This window comes from Acomys minous, assembly GCF_964271855.1.
Source record: "Acomys minous genome assembly, chromosome: 12".
Classification (NCBI taxonomy): Eukaryota; Metazoa; Chordata; class Mammalia; order Rodentia; family Muridae; genus Acomys; species Acomys minous.
The window spans coordinates 22058260-22080464 of NC_140493.1; the positions used below are offsets into that span (position 1 = coordinate 22058260).

Below are 22205 nucleotides of genomic sequence, written 5' to 3' on the forward strand. Positions count from 1 at the left end.
CGTGCACACACATGTACACACACACACACACACACACACACACACACACACACACACACACACTATGCCATGCTCTCAAGGGCAGCACACTTCCCACTTGCATCCTCTAGGCTCCTGAGCCCATTACCATAGACCAGCGCCCAGCTACCCAGCTGCTGCAGGCCCTGCTAGCTCTACCAGCCATTTCAGGATGTGTACAGCAATACTCAGCGCATAGCAGCTTGGCCAGTCCTGGCCCTGGAAGTCTCATCCCATCCCAGTGTTCCCAACCAAGCCGCACCATAGCCCTGTTATACAGACACACAAGCAGAGGCTAAGCAAGTGAAGGGCCTCACCCAAGACCGCTCGAGCCAAGCTCAGCTCTTCATTCACTTAGACACCAAGATGCAGACGCCCTGGTGTCACCTCTGAGTCACTTGCACCCAACACCAGCCCCAAAGAGTGCAACTCCTCCACCTTTACTGCCCTCTCTAGACCCTTGGAACACACTCCAGGATCTGTCCTTTATCATCAGGGTCCCCCCCCCAACACCCTTTTTCTCATCGGTCTTACAGTCCTCACTACTAGAGGCATGAAATGACCAGCACTGTGACCTATGGCACTCAATGGACACCCTGGGGCTCGGCATTTCCATCTATCCCATGGGTACATGGATACTCTTGAGTGTCTCGTGACCAGCGTAAGCCACCAGCAAGATCTGTCCCATTCTTACCCAGAGATGGGCCAGCTCATCCAGGGCAAATACCAGAACCTGCTACTAGCCCCAGCAGGAAGCTGTCCTGGAGCCCCACAAAGATGGCAGCAGAGAAGTTGATGCCCGGCCTCCTTACAGATCACTGCCTGTCCTGCCATTCTGCAAGTAGGGAGAAACCCCTAGGTTTCTAGAGGGAGGACACTTGTGGTGGCTTCTCAGCCAGTTGGCTTCCCCACCATGCTTGCTCCTACCACTCCTTGGTATTGGCTGTCACTGGCACAGGGGCACACAGGAAGGGCAGGGGGGGCCACAGCCTCAAAGGGATGCCCAGCTGGCCACAGCCAGAGGGTTCCTGAGACTGTACACCAAGAGCCTGGGGAACTTTGACCTACCCCCACTGCCTAGAACAGCAAATTTCTGGCCCCCCAGGCAGAGTGTGGAGAACTGGGTGCAGGTAGCAGTAGAGTTCTGGATAAAACCTGGGGAGGTGGGCGACAGAAGTTGTGAGTTCGTGTCAGCTTTGCCACATGCCGGCTGTGTAACCCAGCTGAATAAAAGTAACTCGGTCTCTATAAACCTCACTGTCCTCATCAGTGAAATGGAGCTATGAAGGTACCTATCTCCAAGGATGGCCAGGATGGCTAAAAACAATGCTGTAGGTAGAGCCCTCTAGCCAGCCCACGGCATATGGAGATACCCTGGAGGCTAAAAAGGAAGCACATCCTATCTCCCGTCATGGTGCCGTTACAGAGATGAAAGAAGTGGGTATACAGGATGGTCAATTAACATAAGCAAATGCAACCACTTACCCCTAAGAGGGGCTCTGAAAGCCCAATGGGAGTAGAAAAGGGGTTCCCAGATTAGTCATGGCTTGACGGGGGAGGGGGCAGGTGGCAGATAGCATGGTCGAAAAATGTCTGCCCTGACACCGGCTTGACCGTGAGTCACCAGACTCACACTGATTCATGTTAATAAGAGAAATGGAAACAGATTTTCCCTGGGAACAGTGTCCTCTGAAGGTGTTACGTTCCATATAAAGGACCTGTCACCTGGCATCTTAGTGAATCTCCTGCAGGCAAAGTGTTTACTGAGCCGTGCATGCATGCATGCGTGAGAGCCCGTTCGCCTCACAACTCTCAACACCGTGGTAACCACACCAGCCCTGCTCCTTTGTGAGGAAACTCCACTTTCACATCCCTCTCACCTACGACACAGGTCTTCCGTACGGCCTGTGAAGGGGACACCACCACCCTCTTCCACAGGGGTACAGAAGCTTGAGGGAGCTATGATGCTGGCCACGGTTGCCCAGCAATGAACGGAAGAACCAGGCCCAGTCTGTGTGACTCAGGTAGCCAGTGACTTCTACAAGCCACACTCCTCTCCCCATGAGTCAAATGGCACGGTCCGTTTCCTGGCATCACAGCACAGAGGCCTCCCAGCTGCTAGCAAGTGCCCCAGGCCCCGGGCCAGGCAGGGAGTGAGCGGGATCCCCGCCTACGAGGGTCCCCACAGCCTGGCGGCTCACAGTGAGTCAGGCAGGCAGTGACTCAGGCCTTGCTTGCTCTAAGCTGCTCAAGAAGCTGAGTCAGGAGCACCAAGTTCCAAAGAACCCTGGGCCACAGCCCCAGGAACCAGGGGTATGAGCTCAGGATGGACTGTTGGAGACTGACGTCCATTACCCTGCCCTGCCTGGCACTGGTAATGAGGGGCAAGCTCCCACTTGCCTGGCCTGACATTGCAGGCCTTCAGCCTTTTAGTGGGGAGCTGAGCCATCATCTGCAAAGACTGCACGTATTTGGTGGTCACGGTAAGCAAGGGGCACTACAGCATTCTGTGCCCAAAGTCAGGAATGGCCAACATCCTACAATGTGCAAGATAGTCCAGATCCTCAAATACCAGCAGCCCAAAATCCAAACAGGGCTCCATTCAGGAGGAGCATTGAGTGCTGCCCCTGTCTCCCCTAGCACTGAGGAGGGCTTGGTTAACATTACCCCACCTGTGCTTTCCCACCAAGAACTAAGTTAAAAACCACATACCCTCAAAGGAGAAAGTTTAAAGCCTAATGTCCTCCCACTGAGGAAGATTAGGTTAGACACTGCCTGAGAGTGCTCCCACTGACTGTGTGTGTGTGTGTGTGAGAGAGAGAGAGAGGGGGGGGGGGGGGAGAGATATTTCTGACCGGGACAGCATGTCAGACCTTAAACACCCGACACCCCTCTCCAACAGACTCTCTGAGCACTTGAAGCATGCTGTGAGGTCCCCCAAGTCCCTGCCACAGAGTCCCCTGTTGACATAGCTGTTTCCTGACTCCCAGCCACCCTGTCCACTAGGAGACTCCAGCCTCAGGTCTACGATCACAGCCAAAAGACCCAAGTCTCTGGACCCCAAACACACAGCATCCCAACTGCCAAGTTCACACATCTGGAATTTTTCAATTTGGGTTATTGGCATGTCTAGCTTTCCTGTCACCCAGCCTTAAATCCTACCTCTTAGACTCAGTCACAGAAGCTTCTAGAATAACTGTCTCTGAGCCTGGAATCCATGACCTCACTTGTCTTTTGGTACCACCCCAGCTGTGACCTGAGGTTTTGCATGAGAACTGAGTCCCCATGCCCCGTACAGAAACATCAGCTGCTGCCACTGCCAGCACCAAATGTTCAGGATTGAGGAGACTCTCCCAAGGAAGAGGAAAAAAAGAGAGGATGGAATGGAGGGAGGAAGGAAAGGAGGAAGGGAGGGTGGGAAAGAAGGAAGGAAGAAGGAAATAGAAAGGAAGAGGATGGATGGTGGAGGAAAGAGGATGGGGAGGTGGAAGGAAGAGGAAGTAGATGAAGGAGGAGAAGGACGTAGAAGGAAGGTGGAGGAAGTGGGAGATGGAGGAGGAGGAAGGAAGGGAAATGGAGGAGGAAGGAGAAAGGTGAAAAAAGGTGGAGAATGAGGAAAGAGAAGGAGTGTTGAAAGAAAAGGCAAAATGGAAGAAGAGAAAGGTAGGTGAGGAAGGTAAAAGATGGAAGATGGAGAGAAGAGGGCTGGGGATGAAGGACAGAGAAAAGAAGGCGGCACGCAGAGAAAAGACAAAGGTGGAAAATGGAAGAATCGAGGTCAATAGGGAGGAAGGAACATAGGGAAGGAAAATGGAGATTGGAGTAAGAAGGAAGATGGAGAAGGAAAGGGAAAAGACTAAGAAGGAACAGGATGGGTGAAGGATGAGGAGCACGGAAGAATGATTGAAGGTGGAGGAGGAAGAGGGAGCGGAAGGAAGGAGGAAGGAAGGAGGAGTGGGATGCAGAGAAGGAAATGGAGGAAGACGAATATAGATGGTGGAAGAAATGGGACAGAGGAAGTAGAAGGAAGGTGGAGAAGGTGGAAGAAGGATGGTGGAGGAGAAGGGACAGAGTAAACGGAAGGAAAGGATGCAGGTAGGTGGTGAAGGGAGGGGGAGGAGTGGGATGCAGGTAGGTGGTGAAGGGAGGGGGAGGAGTGGGATGCAGGTAGGTGGTGAAGGGAGGGGGAGGAGTGGGATGCAGGTAGGTGGTGAAGGGCGGAGGGGGGAGTGGGATGCAGGTAGGTGGTGAAGGGCGGGGGGGGGGGGAGTGGGATGCAGGTAGGTGGTGAAGGGAGGGGGAGGAGTGGGATGCAGGTAGGTGGTGAAGGGAGGGGGAGGAGTGGGATGCAGGTAGGTGGTGAAGGGTGGGGGAGGAGTGGGATGCAGGTAGGTGGTGAAGGGGGGGAGGAGTGGGATGCAGGTAGGTGGTGAAGGGAGGGGGAGGAGTGGGATGCAGGTAGGTGGTGAAGGGAGGGGGAGGAGTGGGATGCAGGTAGGTGGTGAAGGGCGGGGGGGGGGGGGGGAGTGGGATGCAGTAGGTGGTGAAGGGAGGGGGAGGAGTGGGATGCAGGTAGGTGGTGAAGGGGGGGGGAGTGGGATGCAGGTAGGTGGTGAAGGGAGGGGGAGGAGTGGGATGCAGGTAGGTGGTGAAGGGAGGGGGAGGAGTGGGATGCAGGTAGGTGGTGAAGGGGGGGGGGGGAGTGGGATGCAGGTAGGTGGTGAAGGGTGGGGGAGGAGTGGGAGGCAGGTAGATGGTGAAGGGAGGGGGGAGGAGTGGGATGCAGGTAGGTGGTGAAGGGTGGGGGAGGAGTGGGATGCAGGTAGGTGGTGAAGGGTGGGGGAGGAGTGGGATGCAGGTAGGTGGTGAAGGGAGGGGGAGGAGTGGGATGCAGGTAGGTGGTGAAGGGAGGGGGAGGAGTAGGATGCAGGTAGGTGGTGAAGGGAGGGGGAGGAGTGGGATGCAGGTAGGTGGTGAAGGGAGGGGGAGGAGTGGGATGCAGGTAGGTGGTGAAGGGAGGGGGAGGAGTGGGATGCAGGTAGGTGGTGAAGGGCGGGGGGGGGGGGAGTGGGATGCAGGTAGGTGGTGAAGGGAGGGGGAGGAGTGGGATGCAGGTAGGTGGTGAAGGGCGGGGGGGGGGAGTGGGATGCAGGTAGGTGGTGAAGGGAGGGGGAGGAGTGGGATGCAGGTAGGTGGTGAAGGGAGGGGGAGGAGTGGGATGCAGGTAGGTGGTGAAGGGGGGGGGGAGTGGGATGCAGGTAGGTGGTGAAGGGTGGGGGAGGAGTGGGAGGCAGGTAGATGGTGAAGGGAGGGGGGGAGGAGTGGGATGCAGGTAGGTGGTGAAGGGAGGGGGAGGAGTGGGATGCAGGTAGGTGGTGAAGGGCGGGGGGGGGGGAGTGGGATGCAGGTAGGTGGTGAAGGGAGGGGGGGAGGAGTGGGATGCAGGTAGGTGGTGAAGGGAGGGGGAGGAGTGGGGTGCAGGTAGGTGGTGAAGGGAGGGGGAGGAGTGGGATGCAGGTAGGTGGTGAAGGGAGGGGGGGAGGAGTGGGATGCAGGTAGGTGGTGAAGGGAGGGGGAGGAGTGGGGTGCAGGTAGGTGGTGAAGGGAGGGGGAGGAGTGGGATGCAGGTAGGTGGTGAAGGGTGGGGGAGGAGTGGGAGGCAGGTAGATGGTGAAGGGAGGGGGGAGGAGTGGGATGCAGGTAGGTGGTGAAGGGTGGGGGAGGAGTGGGATGCAGGTAGGTGGTGAAGGGTGGGGGAGGAGTGGGATGCAGGTAGGTGGTGAAGGGAGGGGGAGGAGTGGGATGCAGGTAGGTGGTGAAGGGAGGGGGAGGAGTAGGATGCAGGTAGGTGGTGAAGGGAGGGGGAGGAGTGGGATGCAGGTAGGTGGTGAAGGGAGGGGGAGGAGTGGGATGCAGGTAGGTGGTGAAGGGAGGGGGAGGAGTGGGATGCAGGTAGGTGGTGAAGGGCGGGGGGGGGGGGGGAGTGGGATGCAGGTAGGTGGTGAAGGGAGGGGGAGGAGTGGGGATGCAGGTAGGTGGTGAAGGGCGGGGGGGGGGGGGGGAGTGGGATGCAGGTAGGTGGTGAAGGGAGGGGGAGGAGTGGGATGCAGGTAGGTGGTGAAGGGTGGGGGAGGAGTGGGATGCAGGTAGGTGGTGAAGGGCGGGGGGAGGAGTGGGATGCAGGTAGGTGGTGAAGGGAGGGGGGGAGGAGTGGGATGCAGGTAGGTGGTGAAGGGAGGGGGAGGAGTGGGATGCAGGTAGGTGGTGAAGGGCGGAGGGGGGAGTGGGATGCAGGTAGGTGGTGAAGGGTGGGGGGAGGAGTGGGATGCAGGTAGGTGGTGAAGGGAGGGGGAGGAGTGGGATGCAGGTAGGTGGTGAAGGGCGGGGGGGGGGGGGAGTGGGATGCAGGTAGGTGGTGAAGGGAGGGGGAGGAGTGGGATGCAGGTAGGTGGTGAAGGGAGGGGGAGGAGTGGGATGCAGGTAGGTGGTGAAGGGCGGGGGGGGGGGGGGGAGTGGGATGCAGGTAGGTGGTGAAGGGTGGGGGAGGAGTGGGATGCAGGTAGGTGGTGAAGGGAGGGGGAGGAGTGGGATGCAGGTAGGTGGTGAAGGGCGGGGGAGGAGTGGGATGCAGGTATGTGGTGAAGGGCAGGGGGGGGAGGAGTGGGACGCAGGTAGGTGGTGAAGGGCGGGGGAGGAGTGGGATGCAGGTGGGTGGTGAAGGGGGGGAGGAGTGGGATGCAGGTAGGTGGTGAAGGGCAGGGGGGGGAGGAGTGGGACGCAAGTAGGAAGCAGGAAGATAGAAGAGGGAAGGGTAGGATGCAGGTGGATGACAGGAGGATGAGTGAAGGACAGCAAAGGGCAGAACGAAGGGAGAAGCGCAGCTGAGCTGTGTCCCACCCTTTGGCTCAGATCTCTCTTTCTTACACTTATTCTTTTTATTATATTTGTATGTGTGTGCCACATACGTTCAGAGGCCACAATAGGGAGTCAGATCCCTTGGAACTTGTCTTAGTTAGGGTTTCTATTACTGTTGTTAAATACCGTAGCCAAGAGAAAAGAGTTGTTTGGCTTAGAGCTCTCTGGTCACACACCATCAGTGAAGGAAGTCAAGATGGAAAGTCAAAAAAGGACCAGGAGACAGGAACTAAAGCAGAGACCATGGTGGAGTGCTGCTTACGTGGGCTTGCTCCCCATGACTTGTTTAGCCTGCTTTCTTATACAGCTCAGTGCCACCTGCCAGGGGCTGACACCACCCCCTGTTGGCTGGCTTCACTCACATCAACCATTAATGAAGAAAAAGCCAGCAGGGTGTAGTGGCACACACCTTTAAACCCAGCACTTGTAGGGCAGAAGCAGGTGGATCTCTGAGTCGGAAGCCATCCTGATCTTCAGAGCAAGTTTCAGAACAGCCAGGGCTACACAGAGAAACCCTGTCTCAAATGGACAAGCAAACGCGCGCGCGCGCGTGCACACGCACACACACACACACACAGAATAAAGGAAGGAAAGAAGGAAGATGAAAGGAGAGGCAAGGAGAGGAGGAAAGAAGAAGCAAAGAAAAGAAAATGCTCCCACAGGCTTGTGTACAAGAAATCTGGATAGAGATATTTTTCTCAGTTGAATCCCCCTACCATCCCCCCCTTCCCAAACACTACTTTGGGTTAAGTTAATTTAAAAAAAAACAAAACACTAACCAGGAAGACCTAAAAGAGCTTGTGAGCTGTCCGTGATGCTTAGAACACAACCTGGGTCTTCGGAAGACGGACTCACTGTTAACTACTGGGCCATCTCTCCAGCCAATAAATCTCTTTTCACAAGCTCCACCAAAGGCCCCTCCTCTCCCTCCCAGCCCCTTCCAATGTGTCCTACTCAAACTGGACTCACTAAGCAGAGGACACAGGGAGGGTGAAGTCAATGAGGGAAGTCACTGAGAGCCTATTTACCCGATGGCTCAGCAATGTAGCTGCCCTGTCTAGTCAGGTGACAGCTGGGTTTCCATGCTAGGCACTGCCCCAACTGGGAGAGCGTGCCTGGCCCTGGCTCCCAAAGCTGGAAGGACACTTCTCACCAGCCCCTCCTCTCCAGGTGGAGGCACTGGGGCTCAGAGAAAAGAGGCTGACACAAAGTCACACACGCTCAGCACACAAGCCACTCCTAACCTCCCAAGCAGGGACCTCTCTATGGCACTTGGGGCAGTGTTGTCATATCAGCCTACTCAGCACACCTATCAGAGTCACCCTCCAAGCCAAGGTCCTTCTGAAGGCCAGAGCCATGGTGACCAACAGAAGCTCAGAGAGCTCCAGTGACTTACTCAGTATCACACAGCATACAAAATGCTCTCCTCTCACCTGCTAGGATAGGCCTCTAACCTTATCCTGCTGTTTCCCTGGTCCTCTAGCCTTTTCTTCCTTGAAAATTCAAACCTCAGCCAGGCGTGGTAACACAAGGTCTTGATCCCAGCACTCTGGAGGCAGAGGCAGGCGGATCTCTGTGAGTTCAAGACTAGCCGGATCTATTAGTGAGTTTCAGGACAGTCAGGGCTATATAGATACCCTGTTTCAAAAAGAAAAAAAAAAGATGGAAGGAAATGAGGAAGGGAGGAAGGGAAAGAGGGAGGGAGAGAGGGAAGGTCAGACAATCAAACCTCCTGCTATCACTTCTTTGGCCTGGACACCACCTGCTCACATGCTCCACAGGCCTAATTTTTCCTCAACATTTTATTAAAACTGTCATTTTGTGGATGGTATCTGTTCCCCAATCCTTAGGGCTCCCTAGGACAGATTTGTATTCTTTCTAGGTCCCCAGAGAAATATATCAAAGCATCAGTGGATGAAATTATAGAGCAGAGTCAAGTTGGTCTCTGTGAGTTTGAGGCTAGCCTGGTCTACATCGTAAGTTCCAGAACAGTAAGGGCTATGTAGAGAGACCCTATCTCAAAAATCCCAAAGAGGTGGGGGTAGCCAGAGAGAGAGAGAAACAGAGGCAGAGAAAAGAAGAAAAATAAATTACAGAGCGTGCTGTACCCACAATCCCTTGAGTTATCTTTCACAAATGGAAACTCACATCTTCCTAGCTAAGGACATCCTCTGGGTCCACTCTCTCCAGCAAAGCCCCAAGTGGTTTCTAAGAGCTCAGGGTACAGGACAATCACCACTTCAGGCCCTCAGCTAGAGTGAGGAACAGGCCTGGGCTCCAGCATGGGTCTTGCCAACCTCCCAGGGATCCCTAGCACTCAACATGATCTCAGTCCTGCTGCCTGATGTACCAGCCCCACCTGCCCTGGTTTGGCATGGATCCAGCACCTTTCTCCTGAGTAGTCTTTGTTACAGGCCGCAGAGCCACAATTGGGATCCCAAAGCTGCCTCTTCACTGGTCCACAGCCACTAGCATCCCAGATACCCAGTCCCACACCACCGCTCAGCCCTGTAGCCCGTGCTTGAGAATGTAGCTCCTAGAACACGAGATGGCACTTCAGGGTTCTGCCAAGCTCACTCCGCCCCCCTACTCCAGCCGCACACCTAGCTTCTCCCTTCCTGGGCCCTGGGCCCTGCTGTGCCTTATTCTGGAGCCATTTCCCCCACACCTCATTCTGTGTTGAGACCCCATGGGACACCGCCCATCCATACTCAGCAAAACCCACCACTTCAGCCCCACCAGCACCAGGAGATGGCGGCAGAAGGATCAGAAATTAGCTACATAGCTAATCCTGGCTATATGAGATCTTGGGGGGCTGGGGGACACAGCTTGATGTAAGGCCGCACGAAGAGGCCCAGGTAATCACAGAGGGCTACCTGGGGATGTGGCACTGATGCTGGGATTTGAAGGATATGGCAAAGGATTTGGCCAGGTGAAGAGGGAAGGAAAAAGCATTTTGGACAGTGGGAATGGTATGTGGGAACCCCAGGAGCATGGACAAACCCCAGGGGGATGCAGAGTGTGGAGAAGGCTGGGTCAGGACACCGAGGGCGTGGTGGGCTAGGTTGGACATTTCTCTGAAACCTCGGGGGTGATAGGAACCTGTGAAGGATCTTGACTATATGTCCCAAAGTTTATGATCTGGAAACTTTATCTCCAGTGCAACAGTGACGAGAGAAAAGACTTTTTAAAAAGCAACTAGGTTTTCTGAGATAGCGCCAGATAGATTTCCAAAGTGGCTGTACTAGTTTGCCTTCCCACCAGCAGTGAAGGTGTGTTCCTCTTTCTCCACATCCTTGCCAGCATGTGGTGTCACTTGAATTTTTAATCTTAGCCATTCTGATGGGTGTAAGATGGACTCTCAGAGTTGTTTTGATTTGCATTTCTCTGATGACTAAAGATGTTGAGCGTTTCGCTGGCACTCAGAGGAAGGACAGCAGGCTACCAAGAAGAGACTTGATACCCTAGGATCATATACAGGGCGAGGCGGTCCCCCTCAGTCATAATCATAGGGGAGGGGAATACAGTAAAAGCGGGAGGGAGGGAGGAATGGGAGGATACAAGGGATGGGATAACAATTGAGGTGTAATATGAATATTATCGATAAAAATATAACATTTAAAAATAAATAAAAAAGAAAAATAAAAAGCAACTAGGGCTCAAGGGTTCAGAGCCCCATGTAGATTATTGCTGAGGGAGCTGGTTCTCAGCAGGAAATCAGAATGTGCAGCCATCAGCAGCTTCCAGCTGCAAGACCCCAGGTCCAGCCTCCATCCTTGACACTTCCCCAGATGGCCATCTGCCCACTCACAAAGGCCCAAGAGGCTCACTGCAGACCTCAGTTCTGCTGCCTAGAGGACCACATTGGCCGGCCAGGGGCCAGGAAGCAGCTCTCCCCACCCTTCTTTCGCACGCCGGCCCCTGGTCTGCGCACAGACACGCTGGCCTCCAAAGGATATGGGTTACATACCATCTTGATGCACCAGTTCCGGGGACTCGTGGTCTGGCGCAGGCAAAAGAAGGCAACAGGTGCCAGATCCGGGTGCGGGACTTCAGAGTTGGTTCCGTCCAACGGCTCCTCCAGGCCTGGAGGGGATGGCGGGGGACTCCGGGGCCCCGGCTGCTCAGTGATTCCCGGCTCAGAGGCCGAGGCTGCTGCAGGTGAGGGTGGTACGGTGCTGTCAGCCATGTCAGCGTGGAGCAGGGAGCCCTAGGGAACACAGAAGGACGCATGTGGGGGGGGTGGCTTGGCATCCACTTCCCAGCCTACCTCCCCCACGGTGGGTGACATGGTTCTGAAAGCCACCCCTTGCCCTCACAGTAGCCATGTGAATTAGGGGAGAGAAAGAGCCACTGCACCTAAGCAAGAATCATTGAACAAGCCTAGTCAGTGTGGGCTTTGACACATGACAACTTTTTTTTTCGATCTTAGATGAAAGTCTAGGGCTAAGAATGTAGCTCTGTTAGTAGAATGTTTGCCTAGCACGCACCAGGCCCTAAGTTTGATCTCTAGCGCCACAAAAAGTAGGCATGGTGGTACACCTAAGCTCACCTAGCACACCTAGCACAAGAGAGAGAGGTAGGGGCACAAACGATCAGAAGTTTAAGGGAATCCTCAACTACACAGGTTGTAGGTTGAGGTCAGCTTGAGCTAGAGAACCTGTCTCCAAAAATAAAATAAAATAAAATAAAATAAAATAAACTTAAAAAGAATGGCTGACCAGTTAAGAATGCTGCCCTTTCAAGGACCCTAGTTCAGCTCCCAACATCCACGCCAGGTGGCTCTCAATTGTCTGTAGCTATGGCTTCAGGGGATCTGATGCCCTCTTCTGGACTCCTTGGGTACCTGCACTCACATGCACATACCTACACATAGACATACACACACACAGGCACATGTTTAAAATAATAGAATAAATCTTTTTAAAGTAACATTCAAAAGACTAAAGTTGTCTATCATATCATCAAAAGTGAAGTAAATTTTTTAGGAAAATGAGGTTGTTACTGTGAACACAGGCTCATCTGCCAGGGCAACGTATTACAAAGGAGAAGCTGGGTACTGTGGAATCAGACACTGAGGAACAAGGAGAGAAGAGCAGAGGCTTCTCTGAGGAAGTGACATTTGAGACCTAGACACACACACACACACACACACACACACACTCATGCACATACGTGTACACATGAATGCACACACACATGCATACTCACACACCCCCATCAGGATGAGAACCCAGGGATCTACAAGACTAATCTTTCTGCTTTACAAGTAGAGAAACGGAGGCCCAGGACAGACACACAGCCAATTAGGAGCAGAGCTGGACCTCAGCCACATGGCTTCTGGCTCGGTCTTGCCTCTGTGAAATCCTTAGTGCTGTACCAAGGGCCTTGCTTTGAAGTGTCCTTGGCCTGCCAATTACACTGTCCCTGACCCCTCTCATGGGGCAGCTTTACAGGCTAGTCTTATTTAGATGCACTCAGACACCTCACAGGAGCTATTGTAGGGAAACTGAGGCCCAGGAAAAGGAGCGGCTTGTCTAGAAACCAAGGGTAATTGAGAAGTCAAACCTCTAGTTCCAGCCTTCCACATCCACTTAGGACAAGGGGCAACTGGCACTGGCCTGACTGGCCTCCTGGCAGGCTGGGAAGAACAGGCATTCTTAGTGCCCAGCCCCCGATGGCTTCACCCTAGGGACTGCACATCCCCTAAGGTTTATCCAAGCGCTGCAATGAGATGAGGTAGGAAAGGCTGCGTTCCTGGCTGCTGCTGGTGGCTGCAGGGCTATGGACTGAGCCACCCTGAGCTGATGGATCCAGACATTTCTCTGCTCCCACGGGCAACGGACAGGAGCTGAGACTTCCTGCCGCTTCGCCCGGCTGGTCAGGGCCGCAGTGTTTTCTCCTGAGCTCCGAGTTTTGCTCTCAATTCCAGAAAACCAGCACAAGCCTTACATAAGCACCTTGGCCGGCTGCACATCAACCACCCAGGTAGAACAGCACCCTCCCTGGGGTGGCTCCAGGTCTTCCCATCCCTGAACCAGCTTTGGAGCCCACCACTCCCTTCCACCAGCCACAGCTCCAGGCAAATGAGACCTTCTGAGTCCCTAGGGGGAGCACGGCCTCTTCCAGGCCTCAACTCACCACCAGGCCTCCCTCTTACAGGAGCATACTCCGTATCTATCTTGATTGTCCTACTGTGCGCAGGATCCACGCGCATCAGCCCTCGCAACAACAAAAGGAAAGGATGTACATTCAATTCACTGCCCTTTTTGGCTTTTCACTTACCCCAGTTCGCTCTCCAAACGTAGTGTACAATTTTTTGGTTTTGTATCTCTGTGATTTTTGGGTCTGTCTTCCCAGGCTACAACAAGACTATAACCGAAAGCACGGATTGCGGCCGGTTACATGTACTGCTGTAACTCCAGCCCCTGGAACAGTGAGTGTCTGGAACATACTAGATGCTCAATAAACATTTACTGGATACATAAATAAAAAGTATTGAAAAGTAAATAAAACAAGGGAGATAAGGTGGGAGTTGTGATAAATCACACACTTCTCTAAAGGAAGAGCCATTTAAGGCTAAGACAGCAAGAATCAAAAGGCACCGCCAGCAATGGTCTGGGGAGAGGACACTCCAGGCAAAAGGGATGGCGACGTGCGAAAGCTAGGAGACTGGAAGTGGCTCAGTGCGTTTACGGAACAGAGAAAAGGAATGAGGCCAGAGTGGCTAATGGAGCAGGGAAGAGAGTGAAACTGGAGAGGCCCCTGAAGGGAGACGACTCCAAGTGCAACAGAAGTCGCTGGAAGGTTTTAATCAGAACAGGTGTGTCCTGAGCTGTATGCCTAATGGTAAACCCTCTGCGCTAAGAGTTATTCGGGGAGGGTGAGATGTGGAATAGAAAAAAAACAAAGATGGCTGGAGAAACTGGCCTGGGTAGACACAAGTGAGGGCTCCCCATGGCAGCCTCTCTCAGTCATGGAAACCCTCCTTGCAGCCACACAGAGGGGAGAGCTGCTGGGCTTAGAGGCGGCACACAGCTGGCTACGCCTTCTCCTCTCCTGACTCCACCTGGTATCCACCTGCTGTTTGGTCCTCTGGCCCCTGTTTAGCCAAACTAAGGAACCATCCTCCACTCTCGGACCGCTCCAAAAGATGACTGCCGCTAAGGCCGCCACCTCTGCGACAGTCCAGCCGCCAACCTCTGGCCTGCTTCCCACACTCACCTAGACTCCGTCCTCAACTTGATCCCCAGTACCCACCCAGCCACCAGCCTCCAGCCTGCTTCCCAGCATCTGCCCAGCCTCCAGCCTCCAGCCTCCAGCCTCCAGCCTCCAGCCTCCGGCCTCCCGCCTCCTTCCCAGCATCTGCCCAGCCTCCGCCTTTTGTCTTGATCCCCAGCACTCATCCAGCCTCTGTCCTTTCACTTGGTCCTCAGCACCCACCCAGCCTCCATCCACTCTCTGACCCACTCTCCATCCCTAAAGCTCCCATAGCTGCCTCAAAATCCCCTCCTTCCTGCCTGTGGCCTGACTCCTTTCCCCAGCTGCCTGTGTGCTGTGACAAGAAGTCCTTGAGGAAGGGACACTGAGCTCCACATCCCCCAAAGCGCTGCATCTCCCTCCCGATGTTCCATGGGTCTGAGCCTGACACTCTTCCCCCCATAGTCCTTCCAGGTCATGGTGTGGTGACCACGAGCCGAGCAGTAGTAGAGGCCCACCGTGTCTGGAATCCCATTCCCCTTTCCTGGTCCCACTGGCCTGTTGGAGCCTTAGTTTCTCTCTACAAAGCTCAGTCTTTCTCCTGCCTCCTACAGCAGGCCCCTATGAAGAAAGCAATGTGCTTCGGATGGAAGGCACAGTGGAGCCCATGGGGGAAAAAAAAGTCCGAGCACACACGTGTACCACATGCAGGGGCTGCTACCTGAGCGCCCCACTCTCTCTCTCTGCCATTACTACCGTCACCACCATCAAAATTGTCATTGCAGTCACCACCATCATCATCACCACTACCTTCACCACCTTTATCAACATCAACATAACCACCTTCATCACCATCAACATCACCACTAACACCATCATCACCATTATCACCTCAGCAGCACCACAACCAACATCAGCACCATTACCACCACTACCACCATCATCCCCACCACCATCACCGTCACTACCAGCAGCACCATCACCATCATCATCACCACTATCACCATCGCCACCATCAGGCAATGATCAAAGGCCCTGAGTATGTTCTTCAATTCTGTGAATATTTTCCTTCTTAGCAGAAGAGGTCAGGGCCCAGGGGAGTTCAGCGGTGCCCAATGACACCCAGCTGACAGCTGTGGAAGACATGAGTCCTAGCTCAAGTCTGCCCATTCTCAAGTCCAAAACCAAAACTATTGCAACAATAACTTAATGGGTGCCCTAAAAAATTAGGTTTCCCCTCCAAGTTGAGTCAAGAGGCAGTGGAGACAGAGCTGCTGTCAAGACAAGACCCCTGGCCTTCCAAAGCAGTAGGAAGCCTGTCTTCCAGACAATTCCAGCCAGAACCAAGATTTCTCCAGAGCTCATAGCCCTAGAAAATACCTGAGGTCTGACTTGGTGTGTGTGAGTGTGTGTGTGTATGTGTGTGTGTGTGTGTGTGTGTGTGTGTGTGTGTGTGTGCGTACGCACGCATGCATGAATGCACACATGCACACACATATTTTCATAGAGTCAGGTAACCTATCTGTTCTTCAGTCAACAACCACAAAACAGACAGTATCACTGCTCGAACAAGCAATAAAATTATGCAGGGAATCTGACGAGAGTTCAGGGATCTCAAAACCAGAATATCTTGCTCTCATTAGAACCAGAGAGGCCCACAGTCCTATCGCGGAATGAGAGTCCACAGGGTGTGTCCAGGCATGGGGCTCAGAATTGCAACCTGTGTTCAAGTGCTAGCACCAACACCAGGCCATCGTGGCACATGACAGCCTGGGGTGCTGCCTGCCTAGGAAATGGGGAGACTACTCTGAGGCAGAGCTGCTGCTGGGGTGATCTGGGGTAACCCCATCAGGCACAGTGCTCATGCACAGTGAGAACCCCGTACTCCACAGCAGCAAGAACCATGGATCTCTACAGCCCTGGGAGTCTGGGGTCCTGGAAACAGTGCATGGTTTCATAGGTTTCCGTGGTCTCCAGATCTTCACAGAGGGGGCACTCTGGAAACAAACAGAACCCTTAAAATGGCCCAACCCACTAGCACACACACAAACAACACAAGCACACATACACACCCACAGTCTCAGCTCATTGTCACACTCAGATACACCTCCATGTGGACACACGATGTTCTGGTTTGGTTTCTTTGGTTTTTTGTTTTGTTTTGTTTTGTTTTGTTTTGTTTTGTTTTGTTTTGAGACAGGATTTCTCTGTGTAGCCTTGGCTGTTCTGGACTTGCTTTGTAGACCAGGCTGGCCTCGAACTCACAGTGATCTGTCTGCCTCTAGCTCTCAAGTGCTGGGATTAAAAGCATGCACCACCACCACCCGGCTGAGACAGGGTTTCTTTTTTCTTTGTATAACCCTGGCTGTCCTGGAACTTGCTCTGTAGCCCAAGCTGGCCTCAAACTCACAGAGATCTGCCTGCCTGGGCCTCCCAATGCTGGCATTAAAGGCATGTACCACCACCGCCAAGTGACACACAATACTCATTGGCATGACACTCATGCATATAACATACAGTCACACACAGAACAGATACAATAGTATGTACACAACATGCAGACACATTTTCACACACAAACACAGACATGGATAAGATATAACTCACGGATGCATACAAACAACCCATAAAATGCAGATAAATCACATAGTCACACATGTACATAAGACACAGATACATTCACGATACACCACAGACATGTAGCACAACATATGATCATATGTACACACATGACATACATTCATGCAGACCAGCATACCACACACTTGCACAGACACACAGAGAATTCACGAGCTCACTAGGTGTGGTAGCGTACGCCTTTAATCCCAGCACTTTGGCGGCAGAGGCAGGTGGGTCTCTGAGTTCGAGGCCAACCTGGTCTACAGAGTGAATTCCAGGAAAACACGGGCTACACAGAGAAGCCCTGTCTCAAAAAAGAAGAGAAAAGAAACCACAGAAACATACATACATGCTTAATATCTCACGCAAGTGCCCAGCCCTCGCACATACAAGCCAGGGCAAAGATTAATGTGGGGGTTCCCGAGAAATCTACTAAGGCTTTAGGAAGACTGCCTCCCTGGCTCTTGCAGGCATCATCCCAGAGTCCTTAGAATCCTGTCTGCTCCCTCTTCCGCATGACAGCCCTGCAGATGCATGATGACAGCCCGCCCACCCCTGAGCCTCATCTGCCCCAGGCCTCTTGTCACCAGCTCCCTCAACCGTTCCTCAAATGACACTTTCCAGAGCGTCTGCCTCCCAGAAGCCCTCTTGGTCTTACTTGAGCCTACTCAACGTGCAGGGACAGAGCTAGTTTCATGCTGAGGCAGCAGTCGCCTGCCTGATGCTGAAAAGGGAGGCAGACTGAGGCTCTAGAGTCCAAACACAACACAGACCCCCAGCACCTATGCTTCCTGTGGTCCACTGACTCCTTCAGGTCTTCTGAGCCACTGTGCAGTGACTCAAATGAGTAAGACCTCCAATTGCATGAACTCACACCAAATTTGCTCTGGTCTGGCTAGCCGAGCCTGCCCACATCCTACGCTTCTCTTGGCTCCGTCACTAAAATCACCAGCTAGCCTTCCCAGCTTTGCAGCACACTCAGAGAATTGGCTCAACAGCCCTTCTGGGGACACATAACAAGTATCATAGCCAACATTGTTTATAGGTACTTACAGTATGCCAGGGACCTGATCACAATCCAGAGAAGCAAGCATGGTTTTTTTTTTCTCTCCGATGGGGAGGAAACTGAGGCACAGAGAGAGGAAGGGGGTTCTTTCAAGGTCAAAAAGCACTTAGTGATAGGCTGGGAGGTGGTAGCGTACTCCTTTAATCCCAGCACTCAGGAGGCAGAGACAGGTAGATCTCTGTGAGTTTGAGGCCAGCCTAGTCTACAAAGCGAGTCCAGGACAGCACAGCCAGGGCTACACAGAGAAAGCCTGTCTCGGGCGCTCAGGAAGCACTTAGTGGAGGCCCAACTTCAGATTATAAATTAAAATGTTGGCCAGGCCTCCTGCCCTGCTGAAACACCTGCCCACCTGACCCAGACACTGCCATGTTTGTTTTCAGTGGTCTTTGGCTTTATGATGAGTATCAGCAAATAAGGTTGCGCCTGGATCTCCGTGGTGCGTTTGAACCATCTCCCAGCAGGTGCTTTTGCTGATCGCTTTACTCACTTTGCAGTAATTAGGGCTTTGGGTCTCACTTCAACTAACAACTCCAGATGCGGGTGGCCCCTGGTAGGCGTGAGGTGGGTCCTACAAAAAGGAGCACTGGACCAGGAGTCAGTCCCAAAGCCCAGGCCAAGCCGAGCACTCCTTCCCTACAGCCCTTTTCATTTCCACCTGTGAAAAAAAAAAAAACAAAAAACGCCAAGGACGATGCCTCTCTCCCTCCCAAAAACAGATAACAAAACGGAGAGAGATTTAGAAAGTACTTTAATGAAAGGAAAACAGCTTCCCCCTCCGAGGCCCCATGCTAAGTACTGCAGAGACACTTCTAAGTCTTGCATTTAAAAAAAAAAAATTCCTTTAAGGTGGAAGCATTATTCCAATTACAACAAGCTGAGCTTGGCATGTTGACCGGCCTGCCTGCCCCCCTGAGCCCCCAACCACAGACTTGCTTATTCCTTTCCTGGCTAGGATAAGACCTCAGAGGGAGGAGTGTGTGCTATGGCCTTAACCCATCCTTGCTGCTCAGTAGGTCAGGGTACACAGCAGGGAGGTAGGAGAAGAGCCAACGTCCACCTCAGGATGCATCCTTTGCCAAGGCCAGCAGAAGGGGACAGCTGGCCCAGGGAGGACCCTGGACATAAAGGTCTCTTCCGATCCGAACCCTGACGAGACTCTGGCTCCAAGGCCCCTCTACTCGAAACTACACACTTCTCTTCCCTCTCCTGTTCATGAGCCCCCCAAGTTGCCAGCACCTGCCTAGGGCTGTTCGAGAACCACGTGTCCAGGACCCCCCCCCCATGGGTCATCTGCAGCCTGATTCTCCCTCGCAGAGCACCAGAGTAAGATGTGGAGACTTGCAGTGACCAGAGTGAGGCCTGACACTCAGTAGGCGCTTAATAAATCAGAAATCCTGGTTTATTTTCTTCCCTTAGGATGGGGAAGACTTGCCCCCCACGTCTTTCAGATCTCACGACCCACAGGCCTGCAGACAGGGGATCCACAGCTGTTCACACAGGAGCACGCACCCACACATCTGTGTAGTCAACAGCCCCAGCCCAGACCAAACTCTCTGGAGGACACCAGGGCACTATGCAAGGCACACTCTGGAAACACGTGGGAAGGAAATGTTCTCCAGAAAGGAGAGAGGGAGGGAAGAGATGAAGTGGATGGGGTGGGGGGAGAGAGAGGAAAGAGGAGGGAGAAGGGACAGAGGAGCCAAAGGCAAGGGTGGGTGGGAAGGGGCCTTGGTCTCCCCTGCTCCAGACCTCCTCCACTGCCCAACCCACCATCCACTCTTTGCAGGCAGTTTTGAAGCACCCTAAATACAGCATTGGGGAGTCAGAGAGCAAGACAAGGGTGAGAGACACCACAGACAAGGAAAGCACACCAGCCTTCATCCTCACCTTGAAAAAGAGCTCTGAGCTGCTGGGGGCGGGAGCCTGCCTCTGTGAGGGGAAGGGCGGGGCCCAGAGTCTGTCCTGGCAGCTGCACTTGGGGTATGGGGTGAAACAGTGGATTCTGGCAGGGAATCGGGTGTGTGTTGGAGAGACTGGGGACAGGGAGGAGGTAGAGGTGGCCCAGACTGTAGGCTCTGGGCAGGTCTCTGAGTTCAGAAGCACTTGCAGGCGTCAGGGTGGTGCTGGCGGTAGCTGGTCCCCAGGCTGGGTGGATGACAGGCCGACCCTCTAGGGCCCCCGGTGTAGAGCCAGCTAGAGCAGAGTGAGCCAGAGGTTCCTACAACAAAACCCCACCTACCTGCCCAAGGTCAAGGGGAGTCAACCCGGCAGGAGGAAGACTTCCTGGCGCCCTCTGGCGGTACTAAAAGATACCCTCTCTGACGCCCCCACCCCGCAAAGCTTTTATCCCAGGCCGGAAAGGAATAAGCAGGTCGGTGATGCCGGGCTTGGAGGGCAGGCCGCACAGCCTGGTGAGCTCATTTTGTTGTAATTGGGATACCTCCACCTTAAAGGATTTTTTTTCCCCCTGAGACTTTGAAGTGTCTCTGCAGAAGCTCCTGACACAAGAGACGTGAGTAGGGGAGCCAGGCAAGGCTAGACAGGAGCTCAGGCAAGGAGGGTGGAGAACTTTAGTCTAGGAAAAGAGGGGCCACCAGACAGGCTTTCGGCCCCTCCCCCAAGCCGTTCTAACTGTCTGAAGAGCCTCTTCAGCACAGCTCTGAGCAGCCTGAGTGGATCACGCAGGACGAAGTGTGATGAGATCCAAGCCTTCGAGGGTATGGAAGGTTTTCCAGTTTGGTGCCAGGCCAGCACAGGATATGCTCTTCCTGCCACCCCTGGACTGCTGCCCCAAGCGTGGTTCCAACTCGGTGTCTCCCTATCCCATCCCATCCTGAACTCTCACCCACTGGCACCCCTTGCCTGGGAATCACCATTGCACAGGTCCCAGGACTTGAAGCCCAAACAGAAAGTTTGTTCTGAGGGGTGGACAAGAGTTTTGAATGAGCCCTTGAAGCTGAGTGGGGGTGTTGACTCAAGAAGGGACCCCGGCTTCGTGAGCAAGGGCAGGGAGAAGGCAGGCCTTGAACACCCTCATCAAACCTAAGCATCCCCAAGCCAGGCTCCAGGACACACACCCTTGTGTGTGCATGTGGCATCAGAGTCTCCAGGCAGTAGCAGCGTCTGCAGGGACAAATCTCCCAGGCAATGGGGAAAGGGACTGACAGACTGCTCAGGCCAGACTGAGCCCTCCAGCCTAGGGCACTGTTCACATGTGAATCAGACAGACCCTGTCATACCACGCAGACACAGACAGGCTTGAGCTCTCTCACGTGCGCTCTCTCTCTCTCTCTCTCTCTCTCTCTCTCTCTCGTTCTTTCTGTGTGTCTCTGTCTCTCTGTCTCTGTCTTTGTCTCTCTCTCTCTGTCTCTCTCTCTGTCTCTCTCTGTCTCTCTCTCTGTCTGTCTCTCTCTCTCTCTTTCTCTCTCTCTCTCTCTCTCCTATAACACACACAAACGCACTCACACCTACACACACGCATACAGCTCAAAACATACACTCCAAAGGCCAGAACACATTCAAGGGTCTCTCCTTGGACCCCAGTCTCATCACCAGCCTACGATCCTGCCGAGATAGGACACAGCACAGGGACTGGCGGCTGCCTCAGCTGGGCCTACCCTGAGCCCCCTCCCCCAGGCATCATCATGACCTCCCCGGAGAGAAACCTATCCACCCTCCGCCAACCCCTCCTGCCCCTTCACTCCACACACACCATCCAGCAGACAATTAAATCCCAATCACCACAAACACTCATTATATAACCATCTCCTTGGCAGCTGAGGACTCCTCTTGGCCCCTTGGAGTGCCCGCTCCAACCCGACCTGGTTCCATGCAGTGCGACCCGGGTGGGCGCATAGGGTACTGGTGAAGGAAGGGCCCCTCCACCACCTGGCCTGGAGGAAAGTTAAACCCTGCCTGGGGTTCTCGCACTCAATCCCGCGGTGGTTCTCCCTCCCTGGCTAACGCTCCCAGCTCAGCCCTGCCGGACACTGACACCGGCTCTAATCCAACTGGTCGCAGAGCCGCAGCAGCAAAGGAACAGCAGTACAGACGGACAGACAGCCTGGGGCCCCCCGCCAGCAGCCTGACTTGTTGAATAAATTTCTGCAACGCTGGTTGAGCCGGCTTTGGGCTTCAGTATTCGCACCAAGAGAACTTTCGTGGCCTTGGAGAGGGATCCGGTCAAAGTTCCCCGTCCTTCCTCCCAACGCAGGTTCCCCCACCCCCAAGCAGGAGATGTGGCGCCCACCTGATGGGTACGCGCAGGCGGGTGAGGGGGATCAGTTCCCAGAAATAATAAATAAATAAATAAATAAAAACGCCTCTATAAAGAAAGAGCCCGACGCGCCAAGAACCAGCCCCCCCCCCCCGCCACTGCCTTGCCTAC

At 53.9% G+C, this 22205-nt stretch overlaps 1 protein-coding gene across 1 annotated transcript in view; it reads right to left on the reverse strand.

Moving 5' to 3' along the window:
- The window catches only part of CACNA1I (calcium voltage-gated channel subunit alpha1 I), a 121357-nt gene that overhangs the window by 98924 nt on the left and 228 nt on the right, over positions 1-22205 (reverse strand). Inside the window, exon 2 of the mRNA XM_084748317.1 lies at positions 10891-11143. Within this exon, the coding sequence (XP_084604443.1) occupies positions 10891-11122 (232 nt within the window). The 5' untranslated portion in view covers positions 11123-11143. The remainder of the gene's footprint in view (positions 1-10890; positions 11144-22205) is intronic.